Source organism: Podarcis muralis, chromosome 8 (genome assembly GCF_964188315.1).
Source record: "Podarcis muralis chromosome 8, rPodMur119.hap1.1, whole genome shotgun sequence".
NCBI lineage: Eukaryota > Metazoa > Chordata > Lepidosauria > Squamata > Lacertidae > Podarcis > Podarcis muralis.
This window is the reverse complement of record NC_135662.1, coordinates 80,948,662-80,965,921: the sequence shown is the minus strand read 5'-3', so window position 1 is coordinate 80,965,921 and position 17,260 is coordinate 80,948,662. Positions and strand designations below refer to the sequence as shown.

General features: G+C 42.4%; 1 protein-coding gene across 12 annotated transcripts in view; it reads right to left on the bottom strand.

The window, feature by feature from the left end:
* MAJIN (membrane anchored junction protein) overlaps positions 1-8,238 on the bottom strand; it is a 33,211-nt gene extending 24,973 nt beyond the window's left edge. For 2 of the 12 annotated variants that reach the window (XM_077933405.1, XM_077933408.1), the window contains exons 1-2: positions 5,779-5,885; positions 1,853-1,916 (exon numbers count right to left, since the gene is read on the bottom strand). In XM_077933405.1, the coding sequence (XP_077789531.1) occupies positions 1,853-1,880 (28 nt within the window). In that variant the 5' untranslated portion in view covers positions 1,881-1,916; positions 5,779-5,885. The other 10 variants (XM_077933406.1, XM_077933410.1, XM_077933407.1 and 7 more) reach the window with 8 other exon arrangements.
* Between the last annotated feature and the right edge of the window lie 9,022 nt (positions 8,239-17,260).

Here is a 17,260-nt window from a genome sequence, read left to right as displayed (position 1 = left end):
ATCTAGTCCAGTATCCTGATCTCACAGTGGTCTACCAGAAACTTGTGGGAAGTCCATAAGCGGGACATGAGTGCACGGCTGATTGCAATTAAAAGTTTAGAATATTTCTATTCATATGCATAAGTGAAAGGGAAGAGCGATAGGACACCATGAAATGCATGTGAATATCAATATTCTAAACAGTTTGCTATAAACAAACCAACTTGGTTTTATTTTCCCTCCAGTTCTCAGTATTGCCAATCTGCTTAAAACAGCAATAACAAAACTATAAATCTTTCAGTTAAGCAGTATATGGCCACAGAGATCATAGAATAACTTTTGCTCTCAGGTTTGTACCGCCTTGGAATGCTATAGAAACAGGAGCAGAGAAAAAGTAAGGCTACAGATAGCAGATGATTTGTTTAGAGTATATTGAAAGTGGTGGCATGTCAACAGGCACTGGCACATAGTATGCAAACCCTCTATTTTCCAGGGACGTCCCTGATTTAGAGAAGCCATCCCAGTTTCTGATTTGATCCCGGAATGTCCCACTTTTCCTTAGAATGTCCCTATTTTCATTGGAGAAATGTTGGAGAGTATGGCGTTATCTGACCCCTGAGTCATCTGAAGGCAATTCTGTATGGGGATGTTTTTTTAATGCTTATTTTTTTTAATGTGTTTATGTATGTTGGAAGGTGGCCAGAGTAGGCAACCTAAAGTTGTGTGGGGTATAAATAGTAAAATTATTATTATGGAATGGGACGTCATCAGAGAAATGTTAGAGGGTATGTAGTATGTATACTCATCCCACTATCTTATTTGGCTTATAGGTATTGCAAGCTTTTGTGGTATCTCAGGAAAGTGTGTTCTCCTTCATGGAGAGCACGTGTTGCGATGGGGGCCGCCAGGACACTCCAAAGTTGGGGGCGGGCTAATTGATCATTGGCCACTGATGTGATTGGGGCTTCCCTTGTTGTTGGGATGAAGTTAATGTTGCCATTTGTTGATTGACAGCCAGAAATGCTAAAACTCCTTGCACAAGGCTAGGGCTTCCTCTTTTCGACCGTGCATCGGATTGCCGTCCCCCCCTCCCTAGAATTAGGGTTGTTCGCTTTGACCTTGCTATGCCTGTCATGGGGTCGTCTGCTCTTGGGGCAGGGGCCCGGTAGGAATTTTGTCCATCTGGCTGATTGGCTGGGGCCATTTGGTTTTTGCCTACTGCGTAGCAAATCGTCACAACTTGTAAGGTTGTGGTTAGGCATTGGTTTATGGTTTGGTTGGTTGAGGGGCAGTGGTTGAGTGCCTGCCCTTGGTAGGTTAATTGCCTGTCCCTCTAATGCTGCTGCTGCAAGGGATTCCATTAAAGGAATTGGGGGCTAACTATTGCTTGTCCACTCTGTCAAGGGGGCTCGGGCCATAGCAATGAGCTCCTGGTTGCATTTGGGGTGAGGGCAGGTTCCCTGCTCCGTCGCTACCCCCAAGTGTATCCCCCTATTCTGACTTTCGCATCGTGCAGAATGTCAGTCTGTCCCCCATGGTGGGGGCAGATAGTCGCAACCAATGCCTAAGCAACCACTCACAAATTTGTATTTTAATAAAGTTGTGGCCAACATTATGCCAAAAATCTTAAACAAAAAATTCTGTGTGATGTGTGAGTTATTGCGGTGGCCCTGGGGACCTCGACACGCAACTGCAAAACCAGTGCATCCAGAGCCAGCCCCACAATTAGACATAGTGAAGCAGCTGCCTCAAGCAGCAAATGCTGGGGAAAGATACAGTATTTGAGGGGAAAGTTGTGTGCCCTGCACCTGCTAAACTAGCCTGCTGTTTGACTACCAATATTGAAGTAACATTCAACTGCCAGTCTGGTTACCTTTTGTACACGGGGACAGCACCATCATGTCGTCTGCTGCAGGCAGCAAAATGTACTGGATGGCCTGTACAGATAAAAAAATATTAGTGCATCCTATTTACAAGCAATTATATCTTTATCACATCACTAAAAATCTTATAGCACAAACCTATGCATGTTTAAATCAGAGGTTTCACAGGATCTTACACTGCAGTAAGCACAGGATTGGAGTCTAAAATTTTGTAGGCACTCAAGAGTTTTGAAAAAAAGGGTGTGTGCCTTTCATCCAACCTGTTTTTGTGATTTTTTTTTCATAATCACTAAGTACCCCATCCTAACAACAATACATTATCAGAAATATGACTAGATTATTATTATTATTATTATTATTATTATTATTATTATTATTATTATTAAAGGGGGATCTAGTCATATAGAAAATAATGCCATTTCAATGCTACTTTTGAAACCAGTAAGAAATATCCCATTTGGAAAGAGAAATATATCCCATTTGGAAAGAGAAAATAATGCCATTTTAATGGTGCTTTTGAAACCAGTAAGATATACCCATTTGGAAAGAGAAATAATGTGGAGCGGGCATCCGTTTTCTAACAACAAAATACAAAGAGAGTCACAAGCAAGGCATATTTATGTACAGTCCTTACAATCTATTCCAGTTAATCGGGAAGCACTTAATCAGGAAATCCACTTAACTGGGACATCTCCCAGGAAACCAATCTAGCCTAATGATGGTGAATGAAAAAGATGATGGGCCATCTCGCTTGGTATTTAGAATATACATTTTGTTGTAGCTCTCGTCTTGCTTCCCTCCCCTCTGCACCCAGCTCCACTTACTCCTACTAAATAAAAAAGAACAAGAGGGGCATTGATTACCCAGAACACTAAAAGATCAACTTTTGTTAAATCTGAGAGAGCGTTATGCAACAATTCTATTTTCTTATAGAATTCATCATTAGCCATCCGTGGCAAACAAACAAAGAAAAACATCAGTACATTTGTATCCTGCAGCTCCTCACACACTCATCCAAAATCTTCTCCAGAGAAGCTACCACTGTTGGTACTTTTGCTGGTGGTAGCAGCCATTAAGCCCCAAATGGGGCCTTCTGGAAGGCAGGAAGGAGAAGCCTCAGTTCATTAGAGAGGCTTTAGGATTGACCCTTTCTCTATGCCAACATATAGCTGGGGTGTGTGTGTGTACACACACACACACACCTTTTACAGTGGTAAAGGTAAAGGGACCCCTGAACGACTCTGGGGTTGCGGCGCTCATCTCGCTTTATTGGCCGAGGGAGCCGGCGTACATCTTCTGGGTCATGTGGCCAGCATGACTAAGCCGCTTCTGGCAAACCAGAGCAGCGCGCGGAAACGCCGTTTACCTTCCCGCTGGAGCGGTACCTATTTATTTACAGTGGTGCCCCGCAAGACGAATGCCTCGCAAGACGAAAAACCCGCTAGACGAAAGGATTTTCCGTTTTTTAGTTGCTTCGCAAGGCGATTTTCCCTATGGGCTTGCTTTGCAAGCCGAAAACGTCTTGCGAGTCTTGCGATTTTTTTTCGCTCCCCCCCCTTTTTCTAAGCCACTAAGCTGCTAATAGCCTTTTAGCCGCTAAGCCTTTAATAGCCGCTAAGCCGCTAAACCACTAATAGCGCTAATCCGCTAATAGGGTTGCTTCGCAAGACGAAAAAACTGCTAGACGAAGAGACTCGCAGAACGGATTAATTTCGTCTTGCGAGGCACCACTGTACTTGCACTTTGACGTGCTTTCGAACTGCTAGGTTGCCAGGAGCTGGGACCAAGCAACGGGAGCTCACCCCATCAAGGGGATTCGAACCGCTGACCTTCTGATCGGCAAGTCCTAGGCTCTGTGGTTTAACCCACAGCGCCACCCACATCCCACAGTGGTACCTCGGGTTAAGTACTTAATTACAGTGGTACCTCGGGTTAAGTACTTAATTCGTTCCGGAGGTCCGTTCTTAACCTGAAACTGTTCTTAACCTGAAGCACCACTTTAGCTATTGGGGCCTCCTGCTGCCGCCGCACTGCGGGAGCCCGATTACTGTTCTCATCCTGAAGCAAAGTCCTTAACCCGAGGTATTATTTCTGGGTTAGCGGAGTGTAACCTGAAGCGTTTGTAACCTGAAGCGTATGCAACCCAAGGTACCACTGTATTTGGAAGTGGAGCGGGAAAGCACAGTGCTTTTTTACTGGGGGTACACAGGGGTACGCATACCCCTAAACATTTTGTGAATCTTTGTGCTTTTGTCCATTTACTGTATTTATTTTTCCTGATTTGAACTATAAAATGGTGATTTTCTTGAGTCAAAATGAGAGTACCCCTAAACATTTTTTAAAGTAAAGAAGCACTCAGTTCCAGCACCTCTCAGATGGGCGCCATTGCCATGAGTTCCAGAACACCTCTTTTTCTAGAAAAATAGTACTGTACAGTGGTACCTCGGGTTAAGTACTTAATTCGTTCTGGAGGTCCGTTCTGAACCTGAAACTGTTCTTAACCTGAAGCACCACTTTAGCTAATGGGGCCTCCCATTGCCGCCGCACGATTTTTGTTCTCATCCTGAGGTAAAGTTCTTAACCTGAGGTACTATTTCTGGGTTAGTGGAGTCTGTAACCTGAAGCGTTTGTGACCTGAAGCGTATGTAACCCGAGGTACCACTGTATTTGGAAGTGGAGTGGGAAAGCACAGTGCTTTTTTACTGGGGGTACACAGGGGTACGCATACCCCTAAACATTTTGTGAATCTTTGTACTTTTGTCCATTTACTGTATTTATTTTTCCTGATCTGAACTATAGAATGGTGATTTTCTTGAGTCAAAATGAGAGTACCCTTAAACATTAAGTAAAAAAGCACTCAGTTCCAGCACCTTTCAGGTGGGTGCCATTGCCACGAGTTCCAACACCTCTTTTTCTAGAAAAATAGCACTGTATATATAAATAAAAGTGGCAAAAAAGAGGCTAAGAGCATCCCCTCACACCTTTTAATCTGGCTGCCCCGTAGTGTCAGATTTAGGGCATTGCAAGGCAGTTCCAGCATTCAGGGTGCCAACAACTTTATTTATATGGGCACCTACTGAGAAAATTCATAAAAAAGCAACTATCAAAAGGAATTATTGTGGAAATAAAAGTTTTTTTATTGGGGGGGGGGGATTTTCTCCTGCCTCAGGGCACCATATTACCAAAGTTTGGCCCTGCTCCCTGCCTGTCCGACTTACGACTGCACTCTTAACAAAACACAAAACACCTTGGTTAGTTGTTGTTGTTTGTTTGTTTGTTTAACAACACGCTACTCAAATGGCAATAAGTTTGTGAGGGGAAATGGTGTTTATGGGTTTTCTTCATCAGCTTTCCCTCCACATGTATAAAGATCTCCTCGTTCTGGAACAGTATTTCCCTCAAGCCCAGACTTATAACGAAGTTATTGGAACAAACTTTATGCCCAATCATCAGTGCGATTGGAGAGTGAATTTCCCTTGGAATATATATATATATATATATATATATATATATATATATATATAGAATTTAAACAAAACATATTATCTTAAAACATATCATCCTTGATTCTCCCCCCCTCATAAAATGACACACACACACACCCCGACTTCCCTCAGCTCCTGTCTCTGGTTTCTCTACAGATGCTATTCTCTGCATGTTACAAAACTCTATAAATCCTTATTTTATCTGACTGGTTATTGTCAATAAAAAGTTTGTGTTTATTCAAAACCTGCCAAGGAGTCCAATTCAGTTTGTTGTTTCTTTAAATACTTTGTAAAAGGTTCCCATTCATCTTTAAAGTCCCCTAGTTTATGTGTCAATTTTGCCAATTCCCTTGGAATATATTTTGGAGTCACAAAGGAACACGAAGCCAGTTTTCAGATACTTTCATCGTCAGCCTTTTCTACACACACACCAGTTGTCCTTTTTAGAACGACTTTCCCCTCCGTACTTGCTTTAAGGCCAACCCTTATTTGGAGACCTTTATGGTCTCTGATCAGCCTGAGGCAACTGAGCCTGAGCATGTGGGAGAGAAAGGCATAAAGTTACGGGATAAGGCTTTGTAACTGAAGAGTATCCTCTCAGAACATATCTCCAAGCTCCCAATTTAATATAAAAGAACAAGAAAGCACAGCGGTCTCCTAATCTGTGGGAGGTGGAAGTGGGGAAAACACCCACCAAGTTGCTCCTACATGTCTGGAAAATGAAACCATATGAAGAAATTAAAGAATATGTAAATGATTGGCTACACTACCGCCAGGTCAATGAAATGTTTAAACAGGACTCTAAAGAAAAAGGATTTGATGAAAGTGGATCAAAGTTTGAATTAGAGATATTAAGTAATGATTCTAAAATTTTGTCTAAAATGTATAAACTGCTGCTTGAATGGCATTTGAAGGATGAGGAGGTTAAGTCGGTTATGATTCACTGGGCCAAAGATTTTGGGTATAATATACAGCTGAGTGATTGGGTAAAATTATGGAAAGAAGGTTTAAAATTTACTGCATGCAATACCCTAAAAGCAAATGTGATGAAAATGATGTATAGATGGTATATAACACCTGTCAAGTTAGCGAAAATGTATAAAGTCAGTAACAAATGTTGGAAATGTAAAGAAAAAGAGGGAACATTTTATCACATGTGGTGGGAATGTAAAAAGGTGAAATGCTTCTGGGAGATGATATATGATGAGATGAAAAAAATGTTGAAATAAGCAAGAAGAATTACCGACGATTGAAGAATGGAGAATGAAGTTAATGGACTATGCAGTACTAGATAAACTAAGAGGAAGGATTCGAAACCGGCGGGACCAGAAATTCACGGAAGACTGGAGTAAATTTACGGACTATTTGAAAAGTATTTGTGAAGATCAGACGACGTTTGTAGGTTTGCAAGAAGTTTTGTGAGGAGTATTATTCAAAGTATTGCAAAATTGGAGAAGGGGAAGGATGATTTGTTAAGAGATATAAAGGCAATATAAAGTTAAGAAATGCATAAGAAGTGGTTAAAACGGTGGATCATCAGAGGTGCTGATGGAAGTCTAAAAAGATTTTATAAGTGATAAGTTTTGTGGTACATTTTATAATTTATATGTTAAAATCAATAAAAAAAATTTTGAAAAAGTTGCTGCTACATATCTCCTCCTGGGAGGCTGTCCTTTTCCACAATTAGCTTCCTTCTTCCATTAACATTTCTTTCCAGTCTATCAACATGGAGGGGAAAATAAGCAGAGGAGAACTGAATACACGTGTCAATAACAGAAGTACAGATGGAGGATTTGCAAGAGCAATGTGTCCACTGTGTTGTGTGTGTGAGAGAGAACAGGACAATGAGGAGGGCCTGTGTTGCAACTCCCTCCTCAGATTCTCTTCCTCCTCTTTTCCTTTTGCCCCTGCCGCCATTTTGTCCTCACAAAATTAGGCCTTCCATTGTTTTTATGCCTTTCGTTGTACAGCTCCCCCTGCTGGAGCTCAGAGCAGATGCCGGAATAGTTTCTGGTGACTTCTAAACATTGCAGGCAAAACAACGGCAGGCAAAAAGTGACATTTTCACCTCAAGTTGCAAAGATTTGGCCCCTGCTGGCAAGAGTAAGGGTTCCCTCAGCAATGGCCTTAAACCATGGGTAGGCAAACTAAGGCCCGGGGGCCGGATCCAGCCCAATCGCCTTCTAAATCCAGCCTGTGCACAGTCCGGGAATTAGCGTGTTTTTACATGAGTAGAATGTGTCCTTTTATTTAAAATGCATCTCTGGGTTATTTGTGGGCCATAGGAATTTGTTCATTTTTTCTCTCTTCAAAATATAGTCCGGCCCCCCACAAGGTCTGAGGGACAGTGGACTGGCCCCCTGCTGAAAAAGTTTGCTGACCCCTGCCTTAAACCTTCCCGTTTTCTTCTTAAAAACCTTAACCTTTGTGCAAGGAACCCACACAGTTACATGCTGCCCTTTGAAATAATTTTCTGCCCGTTCTGTACCTAAACAGCTAGTTCTGGAGCATATGCCTGCTTTCTTAAAAAGACAGTTGAGGCGACAACAAGGGCAACCCACATTAGATTTCAAACTGACCTCCAATCTCAGTCTCCAATTTAATATGGGGAGAATTATACCAGTACACATATAAGTATGTGACCTGGCGTGTAGTACTTTTTGCAACTGCTGCTAGGAAAATTAGAGCAAATTATATAGCCAAGGTAGCCATTAACTGTGAAGGAGATGAATTTATTTGATCCTATCTATCTACCTCAGGCTATGCTCTATCTTTGTCACCAAACTCTGAGTATAAATTGCACACTGTATTAATTGATATTGTTTTTAACATGAGTGGCCATGTGATGATTTTAGCTTATGAATTTTATTGTTTAATGTTTTTATTTGTACATTGGGGTACTTTTATAGCTCTGTTTAGAGTGCGTAAGGTTTTGATAATATAAATGTTTTAAGTCTTTTTTATCAATTCAGTATATTTTCTTTTAATTGTCAAATAATTCTGTGTACATTGCGACAGCCTTTGGCTATGTGCAATAAAACTGACTGAGACTGAGACTTGAATTATACCAGTACAAAATTGTGACTGTGACCCCTGCCCCCCCAAAAAAGCCTGTCAAAGCTCATAGGCCCCCTACTGTGGTCTGTCAGCTGCTTTATTGCCCTACCCTCATTTTTCCAGTTCCAGGCAGGCAGTACAAACTGGAAAATCACTCAGCTCTACCTGAACTCAAAGCAGGCCACGGTATTTGGCTGGTCTGCATTTGGCTTGGTGTAGCCCTGGTGCAAAGGGGAGAAGGCTTTTCTTGTGCAGAAAAGGAAATTTCAGGAGGTGCAGCTGCTCCACACCTGTGAATGTCAGGCTGTGCCTGCCACTGACCCCTTTTCAAAACCGTGAACCTGGGTATTTGCCAGCTTTTCAGGATTATATGTTTGTGCAAATGGATCAACGTGTGGGGGAGGAGAACAAAAATAAGTATTTGTGACTTATAAAGTGTGTGTGCAGATGTATGTAAGATTAGCAGTGGCAGAAGTGCAATCATGCAGGACACTTCAAAGCCTATTAATGTTCATTTGAGGACCTTTTTTCTTCCTTCCTCAGCTGGAATATATAGTTGGTCAGTGCTGATCTATGTGCAGGGCCTGAGCCAATTGCCTCTTTTCCTTCCCCCTAAAAAGGCTCTGCACTGATGACTTTTGGGAGCACACTTGCAATCTTCTCCCCAAATCTAGTTCAGGCAAAACCTGTTAATCCAGTTTGCACCAGCAATCCTCTAATTGCCCAGCCCTTGTGTCAATCACAAAGCCTCCTACCTTGAAGTGTTTTTTTCCAAGAGCTTAAAAAAAAGTTTGAATTGTTTTATATAGCATCCAACAGATTTGACCAGGTAAACATGGTAAGAATTTATGGAGAGGGGGACGGGATTATAGTGGATATCTTGTTCGGGACACAAGGGGAAAGGGCAATGAGGGAGACACAATCTGCTTTTAATTTAGATACAGTTGTGTTGTTTTAGTTTACAAGGCAAGGGAGAGGTGAGAAAGGAAGAAATGAAACTATGGACATTGGTTAGACTTGTTTCTCATGTGTCAGCTGGGAATCTCCCAACACACTTTGTGAATGGGCGTGGGTAGGTGTGTTGTTCAAAGCAAGAAATAAAAAAATCCTGCTTTGGTATGCTTCTTTAGGCCATGAGATTTGTTTTTGTATGTTCCGCACTGCAGCTTAAATACAGGAGATGTACTGTACCAAGAACTGGGACCAAACTAGAGAGGATGATGGAACATACATTTAATACATTTCAATGCACAGATACACATTTAATTAAATATATAAAGAGGAGGAACTATCTGATATTAGAAGACAAAAGTGCATGCGTACAAAGGTTGAAGAACAAATCACATTATCTGTGGTACTCTTTCCCTGTTCGCTTTTTGTAGTGTGTGGGGCCTTTGCCCTCTCTCTTTAAGAGATATACCGTAACTGATATGTAATAGAAACTCCCCTCTCCTCCTTGGGGGTGGTTCCCTCCTTAGTCAACTGGGAACCACAGTGGTACCTCGCAAGGCGAATGCCTCGCAAGACGAAAACGCGCAAGGCGAAAGAGTTTTCCGTTTTTTGAGTCGTTCCACAAGACGAATTTCCCTATGGGCTTGCTTCGTAAGATGAAACGTCTTGCGAGTTCTTGCGAGTTTGTTTCCTTTTTCTTAAAGCCGCTAAGCTGCTAAGCCGTTAATAGCCGTGCTTCGCAAGACGAAAAAACCGCAAGACGAAGAGACTCGTGGAACGGATTAATTTCGTCTTGCGAGGCACCACTGCAGTTGGAATCATAATTATTTGAGGGAAAGAAATGTGTTCCAAATGTGCTTTAAAGGTATCATGTGTGGATGCTACAGTTTACTTTGGCTCCAGCGCTCTCCCACTGATGGTTTTTGAATCCATGTTGAAAAGCTATGCTAGTAGTTTCTTGACAAGTACTGCTGTCTGAGGCATTTCCATCAAACCAGCTTCAATCTGAAAGGAAATATTAAGCCAAATTCACTCTGCAGTTAGACTTAGGTGTGTACCTTTGAGGCAGCCGTTGGACATGCACAGATAATGGTGCATGCACAGATGACAATTGCATGAATAGCATGAGACATGCAATGTGCATTTGGTGAAGTCATCCCCGCCCCCTCTGATCTGTACAACAGCATGCATATGTGATTTGAAATGCAGCAGGGGGAGGCAGCCTCACTCCATTTTATGCTGTGAATGCATTAGTCTTGCCCGTGTGGCTGTTATGCTGAGTTTTGGTCTGCTGTCCAGCAATAAATACCATTGAAGCTTTAATGAGTCCTGCTGCTTCCTGACATTAACGGTAAAGGTCCAATCATGGCTGACTCTGGGGTTGCGGCGCTCATCTCGCTTTATTGGCCGAGGGAGCCGGCGTACAGCTTCTGGGTCATGTGGCCAGCATGATGAAGTCGCTTCTGGCGAACCAGAGCAGCGCACGGAAACGCCGTTTACCTTCCCGCCGGAGCGGTACCTATTTATCTACTTGCACTTTGATGTGCTTTCGAACTGCTAGGTTGGCAGGAGCAGGGACCGAGCAACGGGAGCTCACCCCGTCAAGGGGATTCAAACCGCCGACCTTCTGATCGGCAAGTCCTAGGCTCTGTGGTTTAACCCACAGTGCCACACACCCATTACACGGTTTCCTCATACAGTGAGTACCTTTCCCGAAACCATGAGATCCTACACCTTTTTCCCCATCAGGGCTTTGAAATCAGTAGTGAGACCAATTATCAGAAACGTACCCAGCAGGAAGAGATCAATATCCGCGGCTGTGCACTCTTTTTACTCAATAAGGCTCTTGCATTATAAAGAGAGAATTCTTCAGCAGCCATCACATCTAATTCATTTTCCCCTTCTTACATTATTAACCCTAATCCAAGGCAGTCTCCCATTCAGTTTCTCCCATTTCTTTCTCATGCAGGCACAAGACTTTTGGCAAGAAAAAGGCTGGCAACCTTATAGCTGATCAAAAAGTTGGCAACCTTACACCAGGACAGACCTAGACAGGTTTAGCTTCAGTAAGCCTTAACACCGGTAAATGCTGTTCTGTCCTCTGTTGTAACCAGTGTTATTTTACTGGAAAAAGAGGTGCTGGAACTCACCACGAATGCTGCCCTAGTTCTTCTTTAATAGCAATGGCACCCACCAGATAAGTTCTGGAACTGAGTTCTGGTGAGTTGCTGCTGAAAAATAGCCCTGGTTGTAACTCGTTGTTGTTTTTAAGACCACAACAGTAAATCTACTTGTGTAGTTGCTTGTTTACTTGCATTATAATACTACACTTCCATGATATATCAACACTGAATATTTTTATGTTATTTTACTTTAGAATGCAGTTTTATACATCGTTCCTTTTCTTTTTTGTGTGTGTGTGTTAGCACAAATTTACTGTCCAGAGTGCTGTGGACTTAAATTGGTACTTTAATAGCTACCTAGATCTAAACAAGTTTTTACTCCTTCAGATTCCTATCTAAATATTTCATAAAGTGGGCAGACAGCCAGCAATGGGGCATGTAAAACACTTTGTCCTGTCTGGCATTAAACTTACTTAGAACGTGCCTTTTAATTTATGCTTCGTCTTTCCCCTGGCATGTTTGATGTTTCTTTTCCAGTCATTATTGCTAATCTTCCGTGTTTTACAAATTCAAATTAAGAATGATTGAAAATCCTGTACTTTGGCTTGGTTTTACGCATGCATGTTGATCACACAACAGGATGCAAAATGCTTAGGGCACAACTACTCATCTTCATTCCCAACAGACTAAGTTCTTGAATGCCAACCCAAAGTTCTGTCTGAAAACATTCAGCAGGTTTAACTGTTCCTGGCATACAGATGCAGTGATAAGAAGAACCTTGCCTGCTGAAGTTCTAAAGCAACCCATATTCCTAACATTAATCTGTTTTTTGAAGAACAGTGTTTTCAAAACATTTGAAACTGGGGTACAGTACTCCTGCATTAAAATCAGAAACATATTATGCAGATATTTTCTCAGGTCAATACTCAGACAACTGAGAGGGCATCTTTTATTTGTTATTTCTTCTTTTCTTTTGTGCCTTCCACTCTCCCCCTCTGCAAAGTCAGCTAGGTTTCAGGGATGTCCTTGTGTTTTCTGGGCAATGATAATGTAGAATAATGTACAATTATTCTACAAATAATTATAGCTCAGGCTGCTGGAGGATCATGGATCATCTTTATTCTGTCTGCCATGATGTTTTCATTACACACAGAGTGCCATATAGGGTCAGAGGCAATCAGGTGGTTTATATGGTTCAAAAACATTGCTATAAATATAATTCAAAACTACATCTTCTTTTCAACACCTTGCTAAATTCTTCCCCAAAATATTTAGCACTTCCTCAGTTTCACTTTTTCGGTGATTTTGGCACCAACACTAGACAGCGATAGTTGGAAGTATTTATGCTTCTAAAAGCTTTATCTAACAGCTGTATGCTACCTTAAGAAAGTTTTGCCTCAAATGCACATTAAATATGTTTCTCATGAAACTGACTGTACACAGCCCCCTTTTTGTTCTGCTACAGCAGTTTCTGTTGACCCATTTTGTTTCACACGATTGTTATTAACACAGATATGTCTCAGGACAAGTTAAATGTCCATGATTCTTTAAGTCAAGTCTTGGCAAGTATGCTCAGCTTCAAGAAAAGCATTTCTGCCTTTTTCTGGTATTCGAACAACCTGTCCTCGGGACTATCTTGAGGGATTTGAAAAGCAGATTTGTACAACTTTGCTTTCTCATGGTGGATGGGAAAGCTGATTCACCGACTTTTAGGAATGAGCAATGTGGCTGGGAGAGGGAGAGATGGGGATGATAGAGGAGGAATGTTAAACATAAAAAGTAGGTGGGAAGCCACAGGCACGGGAAGGTCACCAAGCAGCTTAACAGCCAAGGAGTCACCTTGTGGTATTATATAAACTTTACAAGCAGTTATTTGACAAGTACGGGAACAATTAGACAAAGCCTGATGGTTATCTTTGTGCAACTATACACAACCTCTGCCATAAAACATTACTGAAAGAACAAATCCAGAGATAGCACATTGCCCTCACCTTCCCTCTCCACCAGTTCTTCCCTTAGAGCAGCAGTTATTTAATCTTACATTAAAATAGGACTGCCTTGCAAAAATCAGGAGTATTTGCTGTGGTGGGAAATCCTCATTACTGCCACCATTTTCAGCATCTTTGGTAAAACGTTTAGCCTCATAATGGAACCTGAAGGACTTACCATAGAATAACTTCAAAATCCAGCAACATTTACCTTGAGATATGTTGTTGTGAGAAGGGGATAGAAAATAATATATTGACACTGTTTTCCAAGCACATACCCTTATATGCATGTACACTAGAGACAAAATGCATCAATTCCTGCAGGTATTTTTTTTTAATTAAAGACCTGGGGAATAAGGATGGAACTTAAGGAACTGCACTCTAACTTCTGTGGAGATAGTGCAGGTTAGGATTGGGCAATATATTGTCCAAAACTAGTTTGAAGTCCATACTGTGATATTGTTTTCATAATTTTAGACCTAGCAATATATCTTGAATCGTGTGTGTCTGTGCTATGCAAAAATCACAATGTGGGAAAAACCTTGAAACTAGCTAATGCCTCTATAGTAGCACCATCCTTATTTCAGACATTGTGGTATATAATAATAATAATAATAATTTTTAAAAAAATTCTTTATACCCCGCCCATCTGGCTGGGTTTCCCCAGCCACTCTGGGTGGCTTACAGAACATATAAAAACATAGTAAAACATCAAACATTAAAAACTTCCCAATACAGGGAAGTTTGAGATGTCTTTAGATGTCTTCTAAAAGTACTGATATAGCGCAGTGTTTAGCTGGTAATATAAAAAGGTAAAGGACCCCTGACAGTTAAGTCCAGTCGTGAACGACTCTGGGGTTGTGGCACTCATCTCGCTTTACTGGCCGAGGGAGCTGACGTTTGTCCGCAGACAGTTTTTCTGGGTTATGTCGCCAGCATGACTAAGCCGCTTCTGGCGAAACCAGAGCAGCACATGGAAACGCCGTTTACCTTCCTGCCAGAGCGGTACCTATTTATCTACTTGCACTTTGACATGCTTTCAAACTGCTAGGTTGGTTGGAGCTGGGACCGAGCAACGGGAGCTCACCCCGTTGCGGGGATTCAAACCACCAACCTTCCGATCAGCAAGACCTAAGCTCAGTGGTTTACACCACAGCGCCACCTGCGTCCCTTAGCTGGTAATATACTGTACTGCAATGTTGAAAACCAGATATCACTCAGCCCTAGTGCAGGTCTTGGGCAAGGACTCTGAATGTGGGCATTGTAGTCAAATACCTTAACTATTGTTGTAAGCCACTTTGAGTACAGTATTTTAATAGAAAAGTGGAGTATACATGCTACATCTAATCTCATTTAACTTTCTGTCCGAGAGCAGAGGTTGATAATGTTGGTATCATGGCTGCTGGCTGAAGTTCTTTTTGTTTGGCTGAATATTTGCTTATAGGATATTTCATCAGTGGGAACCAAGAGCAGGAGATGGTCTCCTGATATCTAAGAAATTAGTCTCCAGCTTTTGGGATGAGATATCTCTCAGAACTTATAGAAAGTGATAACCCTCCAGCTGAGGAATGGGGACAGAGAAACAGCAAATACATGCATGCATACATACCAGCTGGAGTTTGAATTGTCAGAAACAAGGAAGGAGCCAAGAGTTTCTAGCTGGGAATAACTTAGAACAGTGAGTGCAGCTGCGAAGGGATGTAAGTTCCTTGCTGGTGATCTACTACTTGCTGTAGGAATGCTTGTTTGCTTCCACTATGCTGTGCCACTATAATTGTAAACAAAACAAATATTACAAAGACACCATCAGTCTCCAGTGTCAGGTCTTGCTGAACTGACCTGCATTAAAAAAAAAAAAAAAACATCCACATTTGATATACTATAACCAGCCCTAGACACATTTCTGCAAGGTGGCCTGTGAGGGCCTGGTCCCTTACAGATGGCCCAGGACCCCTACCTGCATATCTAGCTTTCATTAAAGAAAAGAGTACATATGTAGTCATTTTACACAGAGTTACGAGAGGAAATATGCAAGCAGTAGCCTCCCAGTTGCCCTTCCAGAGAGGGATGGCTGCAACAGGGCTCTGGAGCTGGTTCTTGTTCTGAATCACTTTATTGACTGAGCTCATTATCATATGCCTGTTTCATAACCTTCTCTTCCTTGACCCTTTCCTCCTTGTTTGCTTCCCCTCCTCCAATGTCAGCAATGGCAAGTGAAAACTAAGGGCAAGAAATCTCAGTAATTTTGCGGCTGTACAGTGGTACCTCAGGTTACATACGCTTCAGGTTACAGACTCCACTAACCCAGAAATAGTGCTTCAGGTTAAGAACTTTGCTTCAGGATGAGAACAGAAATCGTGCAGCGGCGGCGCAGCGGCAGCAGGAGGCCCCATTAGCTAAAGTGGTGCTTCAGGTTAAGAACAGTTTCAGGTTAAGAACGGACCTCCGGAACGAATTAAGTACTTAACCCGAGGTACCACTGTATTCTCTGTTTAATTTGGGGAAATTGCCGCAAGAATGGATTAGGAACATAGCTGTCAACCTTCCCTTTCTTTGCTTCCCTTATTCCAGTGCCGTTTCCCGCTGCTTCCCGCTGCTATCCCGCATTGTTAGATATCCTGTAGACTGTCCCCGGGACAGGTGAGGCTGCTGATCCCTTATTTTTGAGGCTGCTGATCCCTTATTTTCAAATCTGAAAGTTGACAGCTATGGTTAGGAACAGTGGTGAAGACGCATGCTGCGCTACCGGGGGCGGAGAGCAGGCGGAGGCATGGCTGGTGCCCCCTGGGGGCGTGACGCCGCCCACAGGGGTGTGCCGCGTGTTCTGGGGGCGTGGCGCCCGATGTCAGGGGGGCACGGCATGCGGCGCTCCCTCTGCACCCCCGTTCCTCCTCCAGTGGTTAGGGCCAGGAGGAGAAAAAGAAGCACCCTGCTTCTCTGTGTTGGACTGCTTGTAAATTATTCCTTACAAAACTTACTGCAACATGTCTATGGAGTGTGTCCCTGAGTTTTATTTTTCCCAGCCTGTCCCATATTTTGCCCAACCAAAGGTGGCCACCCTAGATGTAGTTAATGAGAAGCAATAGGATTCTGCAATAAAACGTTGCCGTATATTCTCCGTCCTAATAGGAGTGCTTGTGTTCAGGGTCTCAGCCAGACATGCCACCCCCACCTCTTCCTGCCTCTCCTTTTCAGTTTCTCTTTGCCAAATGACTCTCAACACTTTGTGGCTACTAAAACATGCCCAGTCCCTCCTGAGCCATTATTTGAGGACAGGTGCCCTTTAGGGGTGGGGTATAAAAGGACCCCCCTGAACCTGATAGAGAGCCTCCTGAACCTGATAGAGATCCCCCTGAACCTGATAGAGAGCCTCCTGTTCTCAGGGCCCTGTTTTTGCTTCAGTCCTGTTTACATTCACCACTTGAGTTTGCTGTTAAAAGGAATGATATAAAAACATGATGAATCATGGGTCACACCGGGGGGGGGACTTAGTGAGTGCCATATTACATCAGAAGCAGAAAGTCACTGAGTTTATGCAAATTTCTTTTACAAATGAATAACCATAATTAAGCCCTTTTCCTCCAAGAGGGCATAATGCTCAAGCAGGTTTAAACCTCAGAATCTCTCATTGTAGAAAAAGTACAATACTGTATTGTGCTGTGCTAAAGGACTGAATGGGGCATAACACCCAACTTGTCTTACTCCCTTATTTTCACTACAGTAAAAGAAAGTAAAGGGACAAGTGCAGAATGAGCCAAGGACAAGTTCTGTCTCAATGTGAAAATAGAAAATGG